The 26,477-nt window shown below is 45.0% G+C and overlaps 1 protein-coding gene across 1 annotated transcript in view; it reads right to left on the reverse strand.

Moving 5' to 3' along the window:
* The window catches only part of vps53 (VPS53 subunit of GARP complex), a 293,849-nt gene that overhangs the window by 252,931 nt on the left and 14,441 nt on the right, over positions 1-26,477 (reverse strand). The window contains exon 4 of the mRNA XM_078224778.1: positions 7,425-7,491. Coding sequence (XP_078080904.1) covers positions 7,425-7,491 — 67 coding nt within the window. The remainder of the gene's footprint in view (positions 1-7,424; positions 7,492-26,477) is intronic.

The raw sequence follows: 26,477 nt of genomic DNA on the forward strand, positions 1-26,477 counted from the left end.
ATCAAAGTTGGCAGACCAAAATACTTAGATTGAAAGGGTATAACTGTGAGGTTATGTGCATGTGCAAAGGGAGCACAGTGTTCCCAAAGGGTGCCTTGCATCAGGTGGAGGAATAACAGAGAGCAGTGTTGAGAGACCATGCTCGTACCTCTGTTCTGGAACCAGACCAGCCAGGGGAAAAAAGGCCTGTAGATTTCTGTAATTCGCTCTCGCAAATGCAAGCTTGCATATTTGCACAAAAGAATTTTGAACTAGCGGAAGCTCCCTGTTTTAATAACAGGTCCCCAGATGGGAAAACCTTTTCTGTATCTGTTTTTTTGCACTGGCATTCTTATGGAATATGAGCATCTCCATATGGATAAGGGAACCGCACCGGTCTCAAAGGTTTGGAAGAGATCAGAACACTTCGATTAAATTACAGCCTTAAAATCACTTATATGTTTCCAGCGAGAGAGAAGACAGATCGTTAACATTCTATGGATGAGCTACAGGGGTTCTTCAGGCACAGAAAGCAACTTATAGGAGGAGATAAAAGCAAAATACTGCAGATGCTGGAATCTGAAACAAAAACCGAAAACGCTGGAAAATCCCAGCAGGTCTGACAGCATCTGTGGAGAGAGAGAATAGAGCCAACGTTTTGAGTCTGGATGACCCTTCGTCAGAGTCCTAACAAAGGGCTATTCCTGACTTGAAACGTTGGCTCTATTCTCTCTCCACAGATGCTGTCAGACCTGCTGAGATTTTCCAGCGTTTCCTGTTTTTGTTATAGAAAGAGATCTTGCTGATCGATACAGCTAAAAGCCTTGCGTCTGGCACATGCTCAGGGTGACATTTCTTACAAATGTGTCTCATGACTGTGGGCTACACTGACAATCACTGCCTAGCTGAAATAGAGATTTAGCCATTATCCAACTGCCTACATGTTGACTCCAAGCTTACTGGCTTGGAGCATCAATTTAAAGAGCAGTCCAAGTCTGAAATTACTTTTGTCTGTATCTTATTATTGCTTGTTTTTTTAAAAAACATAGTTCCATTCGTACTTAATTCGCATTAGATCTCCCCCTCTGTGCTTATGGACGTGTGTCTGCAGTATTCCCTGGCTTCACTGTCAGTTAAATTTGTTAAGATGTGGGTTTTGGGGGATGACCGATCAGATCTCCCAGACTTTGGCAACAGCCAATTCAGTACGAGTGGTTGGGGTGATTGGCCATGCTAAATTGCCCCTTACTGTCAGGGGGATTAGCAGGGTAAATGTGTGGGGTTACGGGAATAGGGCCTGGGTGGGATTGTGAAACCAAAAGAGAAAATGCTGGAAAATCTCAGCAGGTCTGGCAGCATCTGTAAGGAGAGAAAAGAGCTGATGTTTCGAGTCCAGATGACCCTTTGTCAAAGCTGGGTGGGATTGTGGTTGGTACAGGTTCAATGGGCCAAATGATATCCTTTTGTATTGTAGGGATTCTATGATTCTATGAGAAGGATGCTCTACTCGGTGTGTGTGTAATCCCGTTTTTCTCTCCACAGATGCTGCCAGACCTGTTGAGTTTTGCCAGCACTTCCTGTTTTTATTATGCGCAATTCACTATTTGGTTTGGTTACCAGATTGGACATGATTAACCGTTTCAGCTCCAATGCCTCAGGTTCGTACCAATAGGCTACAGTTCACATTGGCTCATTTTGGCTCCATCTAGCAATTCAGTCGAGCTCTTATGACTGAACACCAGCCAGGCTTAGGAGAGCTAGGAGGGGACATGAGAAGTCCTTGGCGGGTCGGATCAAGGAAAACCCCAAGGCTTTTTACTCTTATGTGAGGAATAAAAGAATGACCAGGGTGAGGTTAGGGCCGGTCAAGGACAGTAGTGGGAACTTGTGTATGGAGTCAGTAGAGATAGGCGAGGTGATGAATGAATACTTTTCTTCAGTGTTCACCAAGGAGAGGGGCCATGTTTTTGAGGAAGAGAAGGTGTTACAGGCTAATAGGCTGGAGGAAATAGATGTTCGGAGGGAGGATGTCTTGGCAGTTTTGAATAAACTGAAGGTCGATAAGTCCCCTGGGCCTGATGAAATGTATCCTAGGATTCTGTGGGAGGCAAGGGATGAGATTGCAGAGCCTTTGGCGTTGATCTTTGGGTCCTCACTGTCCACGGGGATGGTGCCAGAGGACTGGAGAATGGCGAATGTTGTTCCTCTGTTTAAGAAAGGGAATAGAAATGACCCTGGTAATTATAGACCGGTTAGTCTTACTTCGGTGGTTGGTAAATTGATGGAAAGGGTCCTTAGGGAGGGGATTTACGACCATTTAGAAAGATGCGGATTAATCCGAGATAGTCAGCACGGATTCGTGAAGGGCAAGTCGTGCCTCACAAATTTGATAGAATTTTTTGAGGAGGTAACTAAGTGTGTTGATGAAGGTAGGGCAGTTGATGTCATATACATGGATTTTAGTAAGGCGTTTGATAAGGTCCCCCATGGTCGGCTTATGATGAAAGTGAGGAGGTGTGGGATAGAGGGAAAGTTGGCCGATTGGATAGGTAACTGGCTGTCTGACCGAAGACAGAGGGTGGTGGTCGATGGAAAATTTTCGGATTGGAGGCAGGTTGCTAGCGGTGTGCCGCAGGGATCAGTGCTTGGTCCTCTGCTCTTTGTGATTTTTATTAATGACTTAGAGGAGGGGGCTGAAGGGTGGATCAGTAAATTTGCTGATGACACCAAGATTGGTGGAGTAGTGGATGAGGTGGAGGGCTGTTGTAGGCTGCAAAGAGACATAGATAGGATGCAAAGCTGAGCTGAAAAATGGCAAATGGAGTTTAACCCTGATAAATGTGAGGTGATTCATTTTGGTAGGACAAATTTAAATGTGGATTACAGGGTCAAAGGTAGGGTTCTGAAGACTGTGGAGGAACAGAGAGATCTTGGGGTCCATATCCACAGATCTCTAAAGGTTGCCAGTCAAGTGGATAGAGCTGTGAAGAAGGCCTATAGTGTGTTAGCTTTTATTAACAGGGGGTTGGAGTTTAAGAGCCGTGGGGTTATGCTGCAACTGTACAGGACCTTGGTGAGACCACATTTGGAATATTGTGTGCAGTTCTGGTCACCTCACTATAAGAAGGATGTGGAAGCGCTGGAAAGAGTGCGGAGGAGATTTACCAGGATGCTGCCTGGTTTGGAGTGTCGGTCTTATGAGGAAAGGTTGAGGGAGCTGGGGCTGTTCTCTCTGGAGCGGAGGAGGCTGAGGGGAGACTTAATAGAGGTGTATAAAATGATGAAGGGGATAGATAGAGTGAACGTTCAGAGACTGTTTCCTCGGGTGGATGGAGCTATTACAAGGGGGCATAACTATAGGGTTCGTGGTTGGAGATACAGGACGGATATCAGAGGTAGGTTCTTTACGCAGAGAGTGGTTGGGGTGTGGAATGGACTGCCTGCAGTGATAGTGGAGTCAGACACTTTAGAAACATTTAAGCGGTTATTGGATAGGCACATGGAGCACACCAGGATGATAGGGAGTGGGATAGCTTGATCCTGGTTTCAGATAAAGCTCGGCACAACATCGTGGGCCGAAGGGCCTGTTCTGTGCTGTACTGTTCTATGTTCTATGCATGCCGCAGCAGTTCCATCTGACCCATTACCCTTGGGCCCTCAGTGGCCTGATCCACCTGGAAGCATTCCCACTCCAACCCTGCTCCAACACACCCAGAGTTGTTCACAAATGCTTCTTAGTCCACCTGTCTACTTATTGAGTACAGTTTCACTACAGTGGAAGGGATGCAATGTGAAAACCACAGGTCGAGACACCTTGGAGCAGAAACAAATTAGATCTGGTTAGGGTGAGTGGATTGCAAGCAGATGTGGGCAGCTGGAAGATGACTGGGAAACACTCTGGTTTGTGCAAGACGTCTTGCAAAGGTCTTCCACTTGTCCGCCTGCTGGACCACTTGTTTATTTCCTCAGTTCACAGGAGTATCACCCTGCAAGCTTACTCATAAGAACATAACTAGGAGTAGGAGTAGGCCATTTGGCCCCTCAAGCCTGTTCCGCCATTCAATAAGAATCATGGCTGATCTTTTCATGGACTCAGCTCACCAGAGTCCTTAATTCCTTTACCAATCAAAAATCTATCTTTGCCTTAAAAACATTCAAAGAGGTAGCCTCAACTACTTCACTGGGCAGGGAATTCCACAGATTCACATCCTTTTGGGTGAAGAAGTTCCTCCTCAACTAAGTCCTAAATCTGCTCCCCCTTATTTTGTCATGCCCCCTAGTTCTAGTTTCACCCGCCAGTGGAAACAACCTCCCTGCTTCCATCTTATCTATTCCCTTCGTAATCTTGCATGTTTCCATAAGATCTCCCCTCATTCTTCTGAATTCCAATAAGCATAGTCCAGTCTACTCAGTCTCTCCTCATAAGCCAACCCTCTCAACTCCGGAATCAACCTCGTGAATCTCCTCTGTACCCCCTCCAGTGCCAGTATATCCTTTCTCAAGTACGGAGACCAAAACTGTACACAGTACTCCAGGTGTGGCCTCACCAGCACCTTATACAGCTGCACCATAACCTCGCTGTTTTTAAACTCCATCCCGCTAGCAATGAAGGACAAAATTCCATTTGCTTTCTTAATTACCTGCTGCACCTGCAAACCAACTTTTTGTGATTCTTGCACAAGGACACGGCAGCATGCTGCCATTTTTTACCATTTAAATAATGGTCCATTTTGCTATTCTTCCTACCAAAATGAATGACCTCACATTTACCAACATCGTACTCCATTTTACAGACCCTTGCCCATTCACTTAGACCATCCATATCCCTTTGCAGACGTTAAGTGTCCTCTGCACACTTTTCTCTACCACTCATCTTAGTGTCACCTGCGAACTTTGACACACTGCACTTGGTCCCCAATTCCAAATCATCTATGCAAATTGTAAACAATTGTGGTCTCAACATTGATTCCCTGAGGTACACCACTAGTCACTGAACGCCAACCAGAAAAACACCCATTTCTCCCACTCTTTGCTTTCTGTTAATCAGTCCTCTATCCATGCTGATACGCAGCCATAATAATACCTGTTGATTGGCTTGTTCACTTGCCTGTCCTGCACAATGTCTACCTGTCAGCTTGCCTGACCCAAGTGCTCCCTGGCCTATGTGTTAACCTACCTGTCTGCAGTGGACAAATAGAGTCATAGAGGTTTACAGCTTGGAAACAGGCCCTTAGGCCCAACTTGTCAACGTCGCCCCATTTTTTTTTTAAAACCCCTAAGCTAGTCCCAATTGCCCGCGTTTGGCCCATATCCCTCTATAACCATCTTACCCATGTAACTGTCTAAATGCTTTTTAAAAGACAAAATTGTACCCGCCTATACTACTACCTCTGGCAGCTTGTTCCAGACACTCACCATCCTCTGTGTGAAAACATTGCCTCTCTGGACACTTTTGTATCTCTCCCCTCTCACCTTAAACCTATGCGCTCTAATTTTAGACTCCCCTACTTCTGGGAAAAGATATTGACGATCTAGCTGATCTATGCCCCTCATTATTTTATAGACCTCTATAAGATCACCCCTCAGCCTCCTACACTCCAGAGAAAAAAGTCCCAGTCTTTCCAGCCTCTCCTTATAACTCAAACCATCAAGCCCCGGTAGCATCCTAGTAAATGTTTCCTGCATTCTTTCGAGTTTAATAATTTCCTTTCTACAATAGGGTGACCAGAACTGTACACAGTATTCCAAGTGTGGCCTTACTAATATCTTGTACAACTTCAACAAGACGCCCCAACTCCTGTATTCAATGTTCTGACCAATGAAATCAAGCTTGCCGAATGCCTTCTTCACCACTCTGTCCATCTGTGACTCCACTTTCAAGGAGCTTTGAACATGTATCCCTAGATCTCTTTGTTCTGTAACTCTTCCCAATGCCTGACCATTAACTGAGTAAGTCCTGCCCTGGTTCAATCTACCAAAATCCATCACCTCGCATTTGTCTAAATTAAACTCCATCTGCCATTCGTCAGCCCACTGGCCCAATTGATCAAGATCCTGTTGCAATCCTAGATAACCTTCTTCACTGTCCACTATGCCACCAATCTTGGTGTCATCTGCAAACTTACTAACCATGCCCCCTATATTCTCATCCAAATCATTAACATAAATGACAAAAAGCAGTGGACCCAGCACTGATCCCTGAGGCACACTGCTGCTCACAGGCCTCCAGTTTGAAAAATAACCCTCTACAACTGTCCTCTGGCTTCTGTCATCCAGCCAATTTTGTATCCATTTGACTACCTCACCCTGGATCCCGTGAAATTTAACCTTATGCAACAACCTACCATGCGGTATCTTGTCAAAGGCCTTGCTAAAGCTCCATGTCGACAATATCAACTGCACTGCCCTCATCTACCTTCTTGATTACCCCTTCAAAAAACTTTGTCAAATTTGTGAGACATGATTTTCCACTCACAAAGCCATGCTGACTGTCCCTAATCAGTCCTTGCGTCTCTAAATGCCTGTAGATCCTGTCTTTCAAAATACCTTCTAACAACTTCCTCCTACAGATGTGAGGCTCACCGGCCTGTCGTTCCCAAGGTTTTCCCTGCAGCCTTTTTTGTAATAAATAATTCCATGTCTTGCTTGCACAGTTGCATGACTGGTTTGAGTGCTTCCCAGGCCATCCTAAGTGCTTGCCATCCCACCAAAATGTGAAAATGAAAGAAAAGGGTAGATGAGGTGAAGAAAGCCAAAGGATGAATGACAAAGAAATGAAAGAAGGCGACAATTGAAAGTGTGATAAAAGAGGAGGACAAAGAAACAAGTGAAAGAGGATGAAGGGAAGAGATAGAAGAAATGGCAGAGAGATGGCAAGAAACTGAGGGGCTGACAAACAAATACAAATAGACCAATTCTGGTTCAAAGCTCAAGATTTAATGCCAATACATGAGGTGCACCCACCTGTGACCCTCCCAAGAGATGTTTTGGGTACAATTCGATCATGTTTGCACCTCTCTATTGCATTTGTCCTCCTTCCTTCTAAACAATATCTTCATGGCCTCTTATGCTGCACTTTCTCTGACTTCTTGGTCACTCCTGAACCTTCGCCTCTCATCTTCATCCACTCTGCTGTGTTCCAGTGCAGTACTGCTCACGTTCTGTTCCTTTGTGTGACCTGAGGGACTCTAGGTAAGGGGTAGCAAATACAAGCTCCCTCTTACTGTCAAGGTGTTTATTTTTTTTAAACTCCAAAAGTTTGCTCATGGTTGAATCCAGCATGGCACAAACAAGACAATCACACAAACAAACTATTCATAAGCAACAACTGATTCTACGCTCCGTCAAGTCAGTTCACAGGTATTTATTCAGGAATGAGTAAATAGGGAATTTCAAGCATAACACAGACTATAAAAGAGCGCCAATTGAGAAACGTAGTTTCATACCTGTCGACCATCTTGTCCCACGTTGGTCTGTCCTCTCACTACGGTTCGAATGTCATCATCCAACCGCCTGTCAAAACAAAATGCAACATTATAAAAACATCGACACAATGTAGGCAAGTGATTTTAGGGAAGTGCAACACGACCATGAGATTCTGGACTTACTGTGTGAAGTGGGCAGCACGGTGGCACAGTGGTTAGCACTGCTGCCTCACAGCACCAGGGAGCTGGGTTCAATTCCCGGCTCGGGTCACTGTCTGTGTGGAGTTGGCACATTCTCACCGTGTCTGTGTGGGTTTCCTCTGGGTGCTCTGGTTTCCTCCCACACTCCAACGATGTGCAGGTTCGGTTGATGGGCCATGCTAAATTACCCCTCAGTGTCAAGGGGAATAGCAGGGTAAATGGGATTACGGGGATAGGACCTGGGTGGGACTGTGGTTGGTGCAGACTCGATGGGCGAAATGACCTCCTTCTGCACCTTGGGGATTCTATGATAAGTGCAATTTGTTGGCAAAGTAATGCAATCTTACACAAACAAAATCCTCAACAATGGCAGTTTCAGAATGAGAACAAAGCATTTGCCTGGCCTGATAATAAACCTAGCCAATGCAAGTGGATCACCCTTCAGATGTCTACCGTCAAGCTATATCATTTTTGTTAGTTGTAGTTCATTTCAATGGCATTTTGAAGTTTCCACTTTCTGTTCATCATGAGTCTTGGATTCTCAGATTATCGGCTTTCAAATTACTAATAAATAAGAAGATTGATAACTAAGTACATGAGAAAATCGCAAATTACCAATAATGGATTATACATGTAAAATCACTTCAGTTTTTAAGTTTATTTATTAGTGTCACAAGTAGGCTTACATTAAACACCGCAATGAAGTTACTGTGAAAATCCCCTAGTCGCCACACTCTGGCGCCTGTTCGGGTACACAGAGGGAGAATTTAGCATGGCCAATGCACCTAACCAGCATGTCTTTCAAACCGTGGGAGGAAACCAGAGCTCCCGGAGGAAACCCACACAGACACGGGGAGAACGTGTAGACTTCGCACAGGCAGTGACCCGAGCTGGGAATCGAACCCGGGTCCCTGGCGCTGTGAGGCAGCAGAGCTCACTCACTGTGCCACCGACATAAAAGGAAGGCACGAGGTTAGGAAAAAAAAAAGAGCTTCTAAAAATTAAACAGGACAAGAGAGAATGTCATTTCATTCATAAATCTAGGTGAACCCTTAACTGATTGCAACCTACAAGAAAGCAGTTTATTAATGATTACATACAAAAATTCAACTCCAACAGCTTCAAGAACACTTTGATGTCAGCCTTAACTCATTGACTGGCTGTGAAGCACATACTGAGGTCACGAAGGGCACAATATAATGGTTGAGTTCTCTTGTTTAAGGGTTGAGCCCAATTCAATGTCGTTCGCACGAAAAGAACAGTAATTACTCCAGCAGCAGTGGTTAAAAGCTCAAGAGCAAGAACTTTTTATTTCAATCCAAATAAGGTCGTTCATGAGGAAGGGTCTTATGAGAAGACACTTTTCAAAACAGAATCAAAGTAATATAAACACACACACTTGAGGGAAATGAGCACTGGCAGTGCGAGGGAATGGAATCCTTTCTTACTGTAGCACCCAGTGTTACCATTAATCAGTCAGAGGTCAGATGTAGCTCCATATTTAAGTTCCCCTTCCTGCTGCTTCAATAGCATTTCTAACCTTCAATTTCAGAACAGCTGCCCGATATTGCAGCACTTCTATTTCCCATTCCAGTCATCTTGCAGCCTCAGATGCACCATAGAAAGTATTCTTTCTGGTTGTATCACAGCTTGGTATGGCTCCTGTTCTGCCCAAGACCGCAAGAAACTACAAAGGGTCGTGAACAAAACCCAGTCCATCACGCAAACCAGCCTCCCATCCATTGACTCCAGAAGGACGTGGAGGCTTTAGAGAGAGTGCAGAGCAGGTTTACCAGGATGTTGCCTGGTTTGGAAGGGCTTAGTTATGAGGAGAGATTGGGAAAACTGGGGTTGTTCTCACTGGGAAGACGGAGGATGCAGGGTGACCTAATAGAGGTGTATAAAATTATGAAAGGCATAGATAGGGTGAACGGTGGGAAGTTTTTTCCCAGATCGATGGTGACATTCACGAGGGGTCATAGGTTCAAGGTGAGGGGGGGGGGGGGGGGGGGGGGGGGGGAGGTTTAACACGGATATCAGAAGGACGTATTTTACACAGAGGGTGGTGGGGGCCTGGAATGCGCTGCCAGGCAAGGTGCTGGAGGCAGACACACTGGGAATGTTTAAGACTTATCTAGATAGCCACATGAACGGAGTGGGAATGGAGGGATACAAAAGAATGATCTAGTTCGGACCAGGGAGCGGCGCAGACTTGGAGGGCCGAAGGGCCTGTTCCTGTGCTGTATTGTTCTTTGTTCTTTTTGTTCTTTGACTCTGTCTATACTTCCTGCTGCCTTGGAAAAGCAGCCAGCATAATTAAGGACCCCACGCACCCTGGACATTCTCTCTTCCACCTTCTTCTGTCGGGAAAAAGATACAAAAGTCTGAGGTCACGCACCAACCGACTCAAGACCAGCTTCTTCCCTGCTGCCGTCAGACTTTTGAATGGACCTACCTCGCACCAAGTTGATCTTTCTCTACACCCTAGCTATGACTGTAACACCACATTCTGCACTCTCTCGTTTCCTTCTCTAGGAATGGTATGCTTTGTCTGTATAGCACGCAAGAAACAATACTTTTCACTGTATACTAATACATGTGACAATAATAAATCAAATCAAATCATTGAGGAAGACTGGTGCTAAATTATGGGTAATGGAACACAGTGGCTTTTTGCCTATTGGGATCTTGGCTGAAATGGGCCTATCTCATTACAATGCAAGATCCATGCAGGCAGCAGAAAGGAGACGTGTATCCCACTGGTGTGAGATGGGTTGGAGCAAGAGGTCAAAAAACTGCCTGATAACGCACTCCCCCAAACATAACATTGATACGTATACTTTGGTGCTATTTCTAAGTGATTTATGTTGGAAGGAAGGACTTGTATCCTAAAGATCTTTTCGCAGCAGTGGAATGCAATATTGTACAGTCATCTGAGAGCGTAGGTGGAAACAGGATACCAGTGAAAAGGCTACATCCTCCCTTGTGAAGCTAAAAGATAAAGCGGTAGAATTTATGGTGGCTTGATAGCAAAATGCAACATAATCCTATAGGACTTTGTTTTTAAGTCATGTGCCTTGCGCTTAAATTCCTCACAATTCAAACAAATTAGATATGATTACAATTCAATACGCTGTTTTCACATAGAATATATAGACAGCTGTAAGTACCCATAGCCTCAAAAACACATTTTTTTTAAAAAGATCTTGATTGTAGATACAAGTTTAATCCGAGTTCATGAAATCAGGGTAAAATTCCAAGAACAAAAAAAATTGAGGATTTGTCCAAAAAGTGGTTTCACAGCGAAAAGCAAAGCAACTGACAACTAGAATTAACTTTTAAAAATGTATTCTGGATGGAATGAAAATCAAAAACAGCTGCTTATTGGATGAGTCTTTGGCCTGGGAAAGCCTCAGCTGATAATGAAAGCACTGGCGCTGAAGGCAATTTCTGAAACTTTGGACCTTTTATATCATTTGCACCAGAAACCAGTATCCACTTCCTCAGACCCTTTTGGCCCGGTTCCTCGGATTAGTGAAGCTTCTTGCCGTACAGATATCTAAGCATCAGTTTGTTTCGTAGGATATTTTGGATTTCTACATGTACTGCACTGGGGGAGCACAGGTGCACAAGACTGATAAATTATCCATCTCCTAAATATTGCCACCAAAACTCTGATATCATCCAACTCATCTCAGCTGTACAGAAACACCAACTGTAAAAGCGCCAATTCTGTCAGTTCAAATGACACAAGTTCATATTAGGGAAGATCATACTTGGAATCATACAATTCCTACAGAAGAGGGATTCCCTTATGTAAGGGGATCAAAACTGTACACAGTACTCAAGATGTGCTCTCGCCCATGTCCTGTACAACTGTAGCAAAACTACCCTAGTTTTAACATTCCATTCCCAGTGCCATAAATGACAACATTCCATTGGACTTCAGAAGAGGCCATTCGGTCCATTGAGTCTGCACCGATTCTCTGACAGAGTATCTTACCCAGGCCCTCTCCCCTGCCCTATCCCTGTAATCCCACACATTTACCATGGCTAATCCCATCTAATTTACACATTTTGGGACAATTTAGCATCTCCAATCCACCTAACCTGGACTGTGGGAGGAAAGCGGAGCACCCGGAGGAAAACCCACACAGACACGGGGAGAACGTGTGGACTCCACACAGGCAGTGATCCGAGCCGAGAATCGAGCCTGGGTCCCTGGCGTTGCGAGAATCCCTACAGCGCAGGAGGAGGGCACTCGGCTCACCAAGTCTGCACCGACAACAGTCCCACCCCAGGCCCTATCCCCACAGCCCCACACATTCACCCCTGCTAACCCCTCTGACCTACACATCTCCTGACACAATGGATAATTTAGCATGGCCAATCAACCTAACCCATCTTTGGACTGTGGGAGGAAACCGGAGCACCCGGAGGAAACCCACACAGACACGGGAGAACATGCAAACGCCACACAGACAGTGACCCGAGCCAGGAATCAAGCCTGGGTCCCTGGCGCTGTGAGGCAGCAGTGCTAACCATTGTGCCACCGTGCCGCCCCCAAATTTGGTACCCCTAGAAGAAGAAACAGACACTACAACATTAAGCACATGCATATATTATGGTGTGGATACTTGAAAACCCATGGATAGACACAATATCCTCACTCTGCTGCCTGCTGATCTCAGCTGCGCAGGACAGAATTAAAATCTAGGACCTGCCACTCCTAAGTACACAGTGTGCAACATTGCCAGAAGGTCAAAGCAGTTCAGGCTATGTACGTGCAGCCTTGGGAGGAATTAGAGTTGCTTCATGCACAAAAAATATCCTTTCGTCTGACCTTGCAGAATGGTAAAGTCAGAAAACGATGCAAGCTCCATAAGATACGGCAAAAAATTGCGACTGGACAAATTTTCCAAAAAGCAATGGATAACCAACAGGGTCACTAAGGGTCATGAGTGTAAATCATAGTTCAGATCTTTAACAGCTTCCAAAATGTATTAATACATGCTCAGTTTCAACCACAGGTGTGCAGAAGCAAATGGTACTGACTGATGGTTTAGTTCATGTGAAGAGACAGGGGAGACACATATTTCATTCAAGGGAAGTTACAATAATAGAAAACTAACATAAGATAACAGCACATGCAAAACCCATCAACAATCCAGAGATCTGTATGCTCTGGCTGTGTTTTCCTTTTTCCTCAGATATACCAAGGATCAGCATTTTTGGTGAGGGATAAAAGAAAAGTTTTGAGTGCAACAGCATTGCCAGAACACTACTAGTCAAAGGGAGACATTACAGGAATTATTTTCAACACATCAGGCATTTCACTAGCTAAAAACGGGTGCCAAGGAAGTTCTGATTGCAACGGGCAGTAAATGCAAATCAAACACGCGAATTAGAAGGATTTGGCCTTTAACTAGCTTCAGCCTGCTTCGCCATTTGATAAGATCATGACTGATCTGACTGTGGTCTCAATTCCACATTCCACCTACGTCTGATAACCTTTGACTCGCTTGTTAGACAAGAATCTACCCATCTCTGCCTTAAAAGTATTCACTGACCTGCCTCCTACCCTCTCTGGGGAAAGAGAGCTCCAAGATTTACAATCCTCAGAGAAAAGATTTCTTCTCATCTCCGTCTTAAATGGGAGACCCCTTATTTTTAAACTGTGCCCCCTAATTCTTGTCTCTCCCACAAAGGGAGACAACCTGTTAGCATCCACTATGTCAAGTCCACCGCAGGGTCGTATATGTCTCAATTTAAAAAAAAATCACCTCTCAACCTTCTAAACTCCAATGGATACAGTCCCAGCCTGTCCAACCTCTCTCCTCATTAGGTAACCCCTGTATCCCAGGCAGCAGTCAAGTGAACCTTCTCTGAACTACTTCGAACACATTTATATCCTTTCTTAGGTAACGGGACCAAAACTATACACCATACTCTAGATGTGATCTCGCCAATACCCTGTGCAACTGTAGCAAAACTACCCTACTTTTAATATTCCATTCCCATTGCAACAACATTGCATTTGCCTTCCTAATCATTTGCTGCACCTCCACATTAACTTTTCCTGATTCATATCCCGAGACACCCAGATCCCTCTGTAATGGAGTATCGCAATCTCTCATCAATTAAATATGCTGTTTTCATATTCTTCCTGCCAAAGTTCACAAGTTCACATTTTCCCACATTATACTCCGTCTGTGAAATTCTTGCCCACTCACTTAATCTACGCATGTCCCTTTGGTCAGAATTCTCCAGCCGTTCACAACCCGTCGCCACTCCGAAGAGGATGGAGAATTTAGCACTCAGCGGAATTATATGCTTTTTCTTTCAATCTGACACTATCTTTAACTCCTTTAGTCAGCCACAGGTGATGTGCCCTGTCCTTAGAGTCTTTAAAATTGGAACGCACCTTTTGTGTATTCTGAAAGATCTCCTTAAAACGTCCACCACTGCTTCTCTAATCTAATTTCTCTACTCCTTTAATCTAATTTCCCAATTCACTTTAGCCAGCTGTCTCCATGCCATCATAATTTATTTATTTAAGTTTAAAACACTAGTCTTAAATCCTCTCCTCTCTCCCTCAAATTTAATGTGAAGTTCAATCATATTATGACCACTGCTACCTTGATTAAATAATCTTGCTTTATTGCACATTACCAAATCTAGTGCCTGCTCTCTAGTTGGCTCTAAAACGTGTTGCTCTCAGAAACCCAAGAATACAAATCCAATATAGAAAATACTCCATGGATAGTTGCCAGATAACATGTTGTTCATGTTATATCTAATATATAAAATCATAGAAATCATAGAAACCCTACAGTACAGAAAGAGGCCATTCGGCCCATCGGGTCTGCACCGACCACAATCCCACCCAGGCCCTACCTACCCCCATATCCCTACATATTTTACCCGCTAATCCCTCTAATCTACGCATCCCAGGACACTAAGGGGCAATTTTAGTATGGCCAATCAACCTAACCCGCACATCTTTGGACTGTGGGAGGAAACCGGAGTACCCGGAGGAAACCCACGCAGACACGAGGAGAATGTGCAAACTCCACACAGACAGTGACCCAAGCCGGGAATCGAACCCAGGTCCCTGGAGCTGTGAAGCAGCAGTGCTAACCACTGTGCTACCCCACCACTGTGCTACCGTGCCGCCCCACCACTGTGCTACCGTGCCGCCCCGTACTGTGACCCAAGCCGGGAATCAAACCCGGGTCCCTGGCGCTGTGAAGCAGCAATGCTAACCACTGTGCCACCATGCCGCCCAGAGTTCATGCTAAATATTCCCCAATGACTATTATCTTGGCAAATGTAGAGATGTTGATCAGCCAACCTTAGATGGAATTCTCCCATACTTCCGCCAGTGGGCGGGGGAGAAGGAATTTGGCAGGAGGCCCAAAAATTGGTTTTTGGAATCGTCTGCCATGGTGGATCGGGAAGCCTGCTGGAAGCCGTCGTGAACCTTATTTGCACCCCGCCCATGGCAAACCACATTTGGAACAAATTGGCATGCAAATGTAGGCTCTCATCTGAACAATGCCTTGGATTGCCTCCAGAGTTTAGCATGGGGGCCTCCAGCAACCCTGGACCTCAGAACACCACAGCAGTGGGTAGGGGAAATAACTGCAGGTGGAGCTTCCTTATACGGTGTCCTGGAGGGGCTCCATTTTCCAGCCTCGGAATGTTCCTGGAGATCCATCTTCTTTCTCACGTGGTCCGTCTTCCAGCCATAGTGTGCTCCCGGAGATCTATCATCATTTTCAAGAGATCCACCTTCTTTCTTCAATTGTGGGTTAGTGATGTTGGGCACCTTTTCAATATGGCGCCCGGATCGGACGACAGACTATGTGCCATCAGGCCTGCCCCGCCACGCTACAGAGTACGGCGCAAAACATCCAGTTGCAAAATTTATGAGGTTGGGCCAGAAGATTTGGCGTGTTTTCCTGCCGGCATCCACAATGGCAAACACCGCCTTCCCACCCCGCCACGGGACTTAGTCGCGGGATAGGAGAATTCCGCCCTTTGTCACTGTAATCTGGATTTACTAGATACAGCACAGGCTGCAAAAAGATCTCCAGGACTTTGGCATGTGCCAGAATAAACACAATCAAACCGTGACCTAGAATTTAAACTATTCTGGAACAACTGTTCCTTACTCCTTGCATGGTTATGTGCTAAAACAAAGCCTGGATATCCTTGTACAAGACCATAAGACATAGGAGCAGAATTAGGCCACTTTTCCCTATAGTCCCTTATTAATCAAGAACCTATCTATCTATCACAGATAGCTCCAGATAGTCTTGATGCCTTGCAACTAAAAGTATAGTTGCAAATTCCTTTGAAAATACCTTGGAACAAAAATTGTATTTCTCGTAACTACATTCAGGCAACCAGCCACTCATGAGCTTCCAAGCTCCAAGTTTATCTCTTGTACACACAACAGTCACTTGGAACCTCAATTTGTACCATTTTAGAACATCTATATCCATCCAGCTATCAGGGATGCTGCAGGACACAATGTTATGAATAAATCTGCATTCAACAGACATACTAAATCACCTTTACTATTCCAAAGGAAGAATCTAATAGCGCATTAACCAAAGCCTATTATTTATCAGGCCATTATGTGCACTCACTGCAGTTCGATGAATTAGCTAGCAATATTTAATTTTAACCCTACGTACTGCGACCAGGACCAATAAACAATCCGTCACGGGCAAAAATCCTTCAATTTCTTCAGACGGGTGAATGCTTCCTCAAAAACAACATAATAAAACAGGCTTTGTATAGAGTGAAGTGATAGAATGTCGTGCCTTCAAAAATCGAAGGTCAGTACTTCATCTGAAAAGGCACGGTGGCACAGTGGTTAGCACTGCTGCCTCACAGCGCCAGGGACCTGGCGTGGGTCAGTGTGTGAAGTCTGCATGGGTTTCCTCCGGGTGCTCCGCAGTCCGAAAGACAAAGAACAAAGAATAATACAGCACAGGAACAGGCCCTTCGGCCCTCCAAGCCCGCGCCGCTCCCTGGTCCAAACTAGACCATTCTTTTGTATCCCTCCATTCCCACTCCGTTCATGTGGCTATCTAGAGAAGTCTTAAACGTTCCCAGTGTGTCCGCCTCCACCACCTTGCCCGGCAGCGCATTCCAGGCCCCCACCATCCTGTGTGTAAAATACGTCCTTCTGATATCCGTGTTAAACCCTCCCCCCCCCTCACCTTGAACCTATGACCCCTCGTGAACGCCACGACCAACCTGGGAAAAAGCTTCCCACCGTTCACCCTATCTATGCCTTTCATAATTTTATACACCTCTATTAGGTCACCCCCTAAACCTCCGTCTTTCCAGTGAGAACAACCCCAGTTTGCCCAATCTCTCCTCATAACTAAGCCCTTCCATACCAGGCAACATCCTGGTAAACCTCCTCTGCACTCTCTCTAAAGCCTCCACATCCTTCTGGTAGCGTGGTGACCAGAACTGGGCGCAGTATTCCAAATGCGGCCGAACCAACGTTCGATACAACTGCAACATTAGTTATGTAGATTGGCCGTGCTAAATTCTCCCTCAGTGTACCCGAACAGACACCAGAGTGTGGCGACTAGGGGATTTTCACAGTAACTTCATTGCAGTGTTAATGTAAGCCTACTTGTGACACTAAGAAATAAACTTTAAAAAGCTTGTTCATTTTGGGGTGCAGAGTTGGCGATAGTTAGAGGGCAGCAATCATAGACAGTTGGTTTGGCAGGGTATTTTATTCAATTTTTGGGATGACATTATCTTTATCACTTAGAGGGGGGAGGAGACGATTCATATGATTGTTTTTTCAGAGCGAGCAAGTCCAAAGACATGCTGGTTAAGGGGATTGGCCATGCTAAATGATGGGCCGCGCTGCACCGGGCCGATGCTGATGCCTGACCTTCCTCTTTGCCGCCTGCTCCCAATTTCGGCCCCGCGGCCCATGTGACACCGCAACGTCTGACATCATGCCGCCGGTGACGCGCTTCCGGCAATCAAACGGACAACCTCAGCCCCAGTCCCAGTGAAGACCAATCAGGGTTTGGCAGTGCAATTTAAACGCACCAATGAGATTAAGCCCAGAGGTATTACGAGTATATGAACTAAGCGCGCAAATAGCTCACTCTCTCTTGTCTTGGGAGCAGCTAAGGGAGTGTAACTGTGCTGCACCTTTGGGTGCTCAACAAAGCCATTGAAATTTAACAACCAGACTCCCACACTCTGTGGAAACAAAGAGATCTAACAATAAATTGCCTCTTAATGTCCCAAGGTGTGTAGGTTTGGGGATGAACGGGGTAAATGTGTGGGGCTGTGGGGATAGGGCAGGGGGTCTGCCTGGGTAATTTGATTTGATTTGTCACATGTATTAATATACAGTGAAAAGTATTGTTTCCTGCGTGCTACACAGACAAAGCATACCATTCATAGAGAAGGAAACGAGAGTGCACAGAATGTAGTGTCGCAGTCATAGCTAGGGGTGTAGAGAAAGATCAATTTAATGCAAGGTAGGCCCATTCAAAAGTCTGATGGCAGCAGGGAAGAAGCTGTTCTTGAGTCGGTTGGTACGTGACGTCAGGCTTTTGTATCTTTTTCCCGACGGAAGAAAGCGGATGAGAGAACGTCCGGGGTGCGTGGAGTCCTTAATTATGCTGGCTGCTTTGCCAAGGCAGTGGGAAATATAGACAGAGTCAGTGGATGGGAGGCTGGTTTGCGTGATGGGTTGGGCTACATGCACGATGCTTTGTCGGCGAGTCGGTGCAAATGTGATGGGCCAAATGGCCTCTTTCTGCACTGCAGGGATTCTATGAGAGAGTGAGGGAGACACATAGTGGAAAGGGATTTTCGGTCATTTTAAGTTAAACAGGAAAATATTTCTGCAGTTTACAGTACAAGCTGTCCACCGAAACAGGGTCGAGGCAATAAAAATGCTGGGAAATCTCAGCAGGTCTAACAGCATCTGTGGAGAGAGAATAGAGTCAACATTTCGAGTCTGGATGATCCTTCATCAGCGAGTTTAAGCAATGTTGCTTTCAGTTTAGTTTGCTACAGTAAAAGTCTTAAAACTCGTGTGACCCTTCCAGCCAGTCACTGGAAATTCAAATATCTTTTTAAAAGTTCTCAGTCTCTATGGGGATCGTAACAACAGAACTGATGTGCGTCGGGACTTCCAAATGAGATTGATAAAATGCCACGTAATAGGCTTGTCAGCAAAGTTGAAGTCTGTGGAGTAAAAGGGGCACTGGCAGCATGGATAGGATGGTCATCGAGGGGAAGGATGCCGGGAGTTAGTGGTGAACGGTTGGCTTTTGGACTGGAGGAATGTACACAGTGGGGGTTCCCCAAGGATTGTCTTAGGACCACAGCTTTTCTTGATTAATATTAATGACTTAGACTTGAGGAGCATTATAAAACAGAATATGACAACAAGCCACATAAAGAGGTATTAGTTCAATAAACCAAAAGCTTAATCAAAGAGGTAGGTTTAAAGGAATGTCTTATAAGAGGAAAGTGAGGAAGAGAGATGGAGAGGTGTGCTTGTGGGTGTGGATGGGTGGGTGGGTGGGTGGGTGGGTGAGGGGGGGGGTCACCAATGGTGGAGCAAAGGGTTAGACAGGGTAGATTCAGAAAGGACGTTCCCAATGGCGGGGGGAGTCCAGAACTAGGTTTGCGGATAAGGGGTAAACCTTTTAGAACTGAGGTGAGGAGACATTTCTTCACCCAGAGGGTGGGGAATATGTGAAATTCACTACCACACAATGTTGTTACGGCCAAAATGTTGTCGAGACCAAAATGTTGTCTGATTTCAAGAAGAAATTAGATATAGCTCTTGGGGCTAAAGGGATCAAGGGATATGGGAGAAGGGGTGATCAGGATACAGAATTCGATGATCAGCTATGATCAAAATGAATGGCGGAGCAGGCTCAAAGGGCCGAATGGCCTACTCCTGCTTCTAGTTTCTAACTGGGGATGCTCAAGAGGTCAGAATTAGAGGAGTACAGGTACCTTGGAGGGTGCTGGGGCTGGAAAGGATTTCAGAGATAAGGAGGGGCAAGGCCATGGAAGGATTTGAAAATAAGGATGAGAATTTTGAAATCAAGATGCCTAGGGGTAATAGGAGAACTGGACTTGGTGCGAGTTAAGATATAGACAGCAGGGTTTTGGATGACCTCCCCTTGTTTACAGAGAGAAGAACGTGGGAGAGCAGCCACCAGCGCACTGGAATAGTCAAGGCTAGAGGTATCAAAGGCATGAATAATTGTTTCAAACAGCAGATGAAAGGAGATGGGATATGAAAGTGGAAATATGCAGTCTTAATAATGATGAAACTATGAGGTTAGAAGCTCATCTCGGGGTCAAATCATAGATTTCCCAACAGTGCAGGAGGCAGCCATTCGCCCCATCGAGCCTGCACCAACAACGATCCCACCCAGACCCTATCCCCGTGACCCCACGTATTTGGCCTTCCTATCCCCCTGACTCTAAGGGGCAATTTAACATGGCCAATCAACCTAACCCGCATATCTTTGGACTGTGGGAGGAAACCCACGCAGACACAGGGAGAACATGCAAACTCTACACAGTCAACCGAGACCGTTAAAGTTAAAAGTTAAAGTTTAAAGTTAAGTTAAAGTTTATCTATTAATCACAAGTAAGACTTACATTAACACTGCAATGAAGTTACTGTGAAATTCCCCTCGTCGCCGCACTTCAGCGCCTGTTCCGGTCAACGCATCTAACCAACACGTCTTTCAGACTGTGGGAGGAAACCAGAGCACCCGGAGGAAACCCACGCGGACATGAGAACATGCAGACTCCGCACAGACAGTGACCCAAGCCGGGAAACGAACCTGGGTCCCTGGCGCTGTGAGGCAGCAGTGCTGACCGCTGTGCCGCCCCACAAACGTGACATCAAGGTTGCAAACTGACTGGCCCAACCTTCGACTGTTGCCAGGGAGAGGGTTGGAGTCAGTAGCCAGGCAAGGGAATTTTAGGTGCCTATAATGATTTATTTTGGAAAATTACAATCAGGAAGGTGCTCTTCAGATAAGTGATCAACAATTGCAATTACCAAGAGAGTTGTATTTTGCCTAAAGTGTTTTTTTAAGTTAGGAGATGGTAACTGAGTATGTAAGATCAGGTGAATTGAAAGGGATGGTAAGTCCCCTGATCCAAATGCTTCATTTGCAGTCAGGCATTTCTTTTTAAACACAATGTGTTGTTTTGCTGCTGTAGACGCCGGCATTGTAAATATCAGAATTGCTGCATCTCTCTTGCACACAAAACAAAAACATTGTTTAGCTGTGGCTACTCTTTCTTATGCTTTTTGTCAAATAATCTTCTGATGGAAAGTTGTCAAATTACTTCCCTGCATTAGAACACAGGGTAGGAAAGTGCCTCCGTTTAGAGTCTCCAAACACAAAAAATTATGTAGCTACTGCTTTCAAAAGGCAGGCACAGATCCTTTGTAAATTGGAAAGTAAATCTGTCAGCACCTCTGAGTACTGAGGCAACGCCAACACAAGCAGTGCTGACTGATAAATGTCTGCAAGACCTGAGCACAAGCAGAATTCCAATCTGCACTAATTCGTTATCCGAATTGTCTACGCCTTCTTTTGCAATCCCGAATAACCAAGACACTATATATTCCACAAACGATTTGTTATTCTTGAAAGAGTCGCTTTGATCTGTTTGCAATGCCTAAATAAAGGAGGCACAAACAGGTCCACCGTTTCTCCAGTGAGTTAATATTCTCGTGATGGCTTCAAGTTATGGCTGAATCAGGTTTCTTTTTCAGCTGTTTATCCAACTGCCAAAATGTTCACACGCAACATGCACTGAAATAACAGTTATGATCTTACAAAGATAAATCCTGAGTTGATTTTCAGATATAGTAGGCACCATTTCACACTGAAGGAGGTCAATTCTTTTTCAAAAAGGGTGTTATATGCAAGTAAATTTTATACAGAAAATGCTTCAACAGATAGGGTTAAATCAACATTACATGCAAATATATGCAATTTAAGTGAAAAATTACAATCATGATTCCACAAATTCCTTGTTGAATTTAATAATCTTTAAGCAATAAAACTGGATTTTTCCACTTTCAACAGGAATTACAGTAAAACTCAAATTTGACAATCATTTCTTTTTTACTGAAAGAAAGATTCTTTCTTGTGCCTTAAGCTGGCAGCATCATACAACTGTTTGCAGTTCTAGAACAGACCACTCAACAAACACACTGAACAAGCATCAAAGGAGATTGACACAGTGCAGAATGATCATGGAAAATGATGCTACCTAGTATAAAAGCAGAATCCTGGAGTGTAAACCGTCAAAAAAAAATCTATTACACATCCTTAAATTATTCTGAAATTTGTCTTTAGGAGGGTCATATTAATTGCCGTTTAATAACAAGGCTTGGCTTTGAATGTGTAAAATAACTAATGAAGACAACAATGGCGCTAAAGAATGGAAACTTCCCAGGATCGGATGGTTTCCATTCTAGAGTGTTCAAGGAAGTAGGTGAAAACATTGGAGGTGCCCCGACTATGATTTTCCAAACGTCCCTCAATTCACCAATTGATCCTTTCGACTGGAAAAAAATCACACGTCACTCCACTATTTAAATTTTAATTTTATTTCTTAGTGTCACAAGTAGGCTTACATTAACACTGCAATGAAGTTACTGTGAAAATCCACGAGTCACCACACTCTGGGGCCTGTTCGGGTACACCGAGGGAGAATTTAGCACGGCCAATCCACCTAACCAGCACGTCTTTCGGACTGCGGGAGGAAACCGGAGCACCCGGAGGAAACCCAGGCAGACACGGGGAGAACGTGCAGACTCCGTACACTGACCCAAGCCAGGAATCGAACCCTGGCACTGTGAGGCAGCAGTGCTAACCACTGTGCCACCACGCTGCTCTAAGAATTTAAGAATGGCAAGGAGGGAAGCCAGGAATTATAGATAACTTAGCTCAACATTGTTGGAAGAGTCTATATTTTAGGACAGTGAGTGTGAACCATGTAAATACTTTCAAGCTGATCTCAGAATGCCAACATTGATCTGTAAAGATCTTGCCTGACAAATCAGACTGATTTTTTTTCCAAAGAGGTTGGACAGGAGAATAGTGGAGATATTGGACAGGGGAATATCTACGGATATTATTTATATGAATTGCTGGAAAACATTTGATAAAGTTCCACATTTGTTTTTATTCATTCGTGGGTCATGGGCATCATTGGCTGGCCAGCATTTATTGCCTATCCCTAGTTGCCCAAGGGCAGTTGCTGTGGCTCTGGAGTAGTCATGATGTGGAGATGCCGGCGTTGGACTGGGGTGAACCCAGTAAGAAGTCTCACAACACCAGGTTAAAGTCCAACAGGTTTATTTGGTAGCAAATACCATAAGCTTTCGGAGCGCTGCTCCTTCGTCAGATGGAGTGGAAATGTGCAGCTGACGAAGGAGCAGCGCTCCGAAAGCTTATGGTATTTGCTACCAAATAAACCTGTTGGACTTTAACCTGGTGTTGTGAGACTTCTTGCTCTGGAGTAGGCCAGACCAGATAAGGATGGCAGATTTCCTTCCCTAGAGAACATTTGTGAACCAGATGGGTTTTTCCGACAATCGACAATGGTCATCAGTAGATTCTTAATTCCAGTTTTTTTTTATTGAATTCAAATTCCACTATCTGCCGTGGCGGGATTCGAATCCAGGTCCCCAGAACATTAGCTGAGTTTCTGGATTATTAATCTAGACTAATACCACTGGGCCATCGCCTCACCTCCACGTGGGAGGCTATTAGCGAAAGTGGATGTTCATGGAATTAACGGAAAATTATTGCCCTGGTTAGGAGACAGAAAGTACAGATCATGGGCAGGTGCTCTAATTGGTACGGTGTGACTAGTGGTGTCGTACAAGGATCTGTGTTGAAAATGCTGACCTTGCATCTAGAGTGGTCGAATACAAGTGATTGGAAGTTATACTACAAATATGCCAACAGCAACCCTGTTCTCTGTTTGATAGACTGGTGTTCTAGTTCTTGTGCGTGCTGTGAAAATCACAGCTGATGAACATCGTAGGCACCCCTGCAGGGCCAGATAGAATCTCCCTTTCTCTAAATGCCAACCCTGGATAACTATGAGCAATTCTGGGCACAAAATCGTAGGAAGAATAGGCCTTGAAAGAAGTGCAGTGCAGATTCACCAGAAAAATACCCGAGTTAAATCTGTTGCATTCTCCGGAATTTAGAAGGTTAATGGGCGATTTGAACCAAGTTTTCAAGAGAAAGGGGGCCTAATAGCTTCTCTCTATATTTCCACTGATTGGGGAGGCTATGAGGAGGCATAGTATAAAATGTAGAGCCAGGCCTTACAAGAGTGAGGTTAGGAAACACCTCTACATGCAAAGGGTGGTTAGAGTATGGAGCTTCCCTTCCGCAAACGACAAGCAATACTCAATCAATTATTAATTTTAAATCCTAGATTGGCAAAGATATTTGTTAGCAAAAGGTTCAGGGATACGGGCAAAGGTTATGGAGTTAGTTCGCAGATCAGCCATTAGATGGTGGATCAGGTTCTTGGGGTTAAATTGCTTGTCCTGTTCCTTTATTGTTATGTGATCATATTGTAATAGAACACTTTGTCTGTAGATGTTGCATGACACCCTGGGCTTTTTTGTAAAATAAATACCTGCATCAATTTAGTGTCTTTTGGAGACTCTCAAACATCTTGAACAGTTCGACGTACAAAGTGCTTAAAAATAAACTTCACGTGAGGAGATGGTGGTGTAGTGGCAATGTCGCTGACTCACATGAAGAAGGAGTAACACTCCGAAAGCTTCTGCTACCAAATAAACCTGTTGGACTTTAACCTGGTGTTGTGAGACTTCTCACTGTACTGTACTAGTAGTCCAGAGGCCCAGGTTAATGTCTTGGAGACATGGGTTCAAACCCCACCACAGCAGCTTGTGGAATTTAAATCCAATTAATAATTAAAATCTTTAATTGAGTGGTACTCTCGATAATGGTGGCCTAAAAAAAATATTGATTGTCCATCGGAATCTCTACTGTCCTTCAGGGAAGGAAATCTGCCATTCTTACCATTTCTAGCCTCCATGGCATCACGGTGGTACACTGTTACCTTGGAGTGTCAGGGACCTAGGTTCAATTCCGGCCTCGGGTGACTGTGCGGAGTTTGCAGATTCTTCCTGTGTCTACGTGGGTTTCCTCCCACACTCCAAAGATGTGTGGGTTAGGTTGATTGGCCATGCTAAATTGTCCCTTAGTGCCGGGGGATTAACGGGGTAAATACGTGGGGTTACGGGAATATGGCCTGGGTGGGATTGTTGTCGGCGCAAGCTCGATGGGCAGCACGGTGGCGCAGTGGTTAGCACTGCTGCCGCACTGTGCCACGGACCCAGGTGCGATTCCCGGCTTGGGTCACTGTCTGAGTGGCACGTTCTCCCTGTGTCTGCGTGGGTTTCCTCCGGGTGCTCCGGTTTCCTCCCACAGTGTACCTGAACAGGCGCCAGAGTGTGGGGACTAGGGGGTTTTCACAGTAACTTCAATGCAGTGTTAATGTAAGCCTACTTGTGACACTAACAAATAAACTTTTAAACTTCAGAGTGGCCTCCTTCTGCACTGTAGGGATTCTATACGACTCCAGACCCACAGCAATGTGGTTGACTCTTAATCTGAAAGCCACTCAGCTGAAGGGCAGTTAGGGATGGGAAACAAACGCTGGCCTTGCTAACGATGCCCACATCCCAGGGAAGAATTTAAAAAGTAGGCTGCCTTGTTCACGGCAAGATCCCATAAATAACTATTTGTACAGTTGCAACTTGCTGCAAGGTAATGGCTAAAACTGCAAGATTAATGTACCAGACACCCACGTATCATTAGCTTTTTGAACACATTTACAATTCCCTGCACTTACATGCGCTGTAAACAGCTACGGTCCATGGACTATACTGCTGCCATCTGTGGTAACAAAATCATACTTTACCATTAATGTGTAAGTGATGCACTCTACTGGGCTGTTCCTGCTCCTGCAGCACTTCATTCAAGCGCTCATCATCTGCCATTCAAATTTCAACTTACTCGTGCAAATTAATGCCCTCAGTTAACAGAAAGAAAGGCAGAAAGATTGGCTCGACTCGATATCAATAACCAGAAGAGTTCGGGTTACACTGAGGTTTACAGAGACTGGCAGGGCAGCCAAGAGAGTGTCGAAGGTGACAAAGGAACGATTAGGTTTCAGCGGAAGGGCTGGAATAGGGAGAAGGCACTCAGTGTTGTAGAGGTGGAAGGAGTTGGTCTTTAAAAGATGGAGATAGTAAGAAGTCTCACAACACCAGGTTAAAGTCCAACAGGTTTATTTGTTATCACAAGCTTTCAGAGCGCTGCTCCTTCATCAGGTGAGTGACTCACCTGATGAAGGAGCGTTGCTCCGAAAGCTTGTGATACCGAATAAACCTGTTGGGCTTTAACCTGGTGTTGTGAGATTTCTTACTGCGCCCACCCCCAATCCAAAGCCGGGCATCTCCACATCATTTAAGATGGAGAGGAGATAAGGTCGGAAACTCGGCACAGAGTCAAATAAGATGAAGTTGCCAACAATTTGGTTCAGGCTGAGACAGCTGCCGGGTAAGAACACGCAATTGGTGGAGAGGGAACGGAGCTTTTGGCAAGGTTCGATGATGGGTGACTTCAGTTCTCCCAATGTGTAACCAGGAAATTGTAACTCTTCCAAGAGTGGCTGTCTGATAATCAGTCTGACAAGATGGAAGCAGTGATGTGGTTGGGAGAGGTGGTGCAGAGGCAGAGGAGGAGGAGGACA

The sequence above is a fragment of the Mustelus asterias genome, chromosome 12, assembly GCF_964213995.1.
Source record: "Mustelus asterias chromosome 12, sMusAst1.hap1.1, whole genome shotgun sequence".
Taxonomy (NCBI): domain Eukaryota; kingdom Metazoa; phylum Chordata; class Chondrichthyes; order Carcharhiniformes; family Triakidae; genus Mustelus; species Mustelus asterias.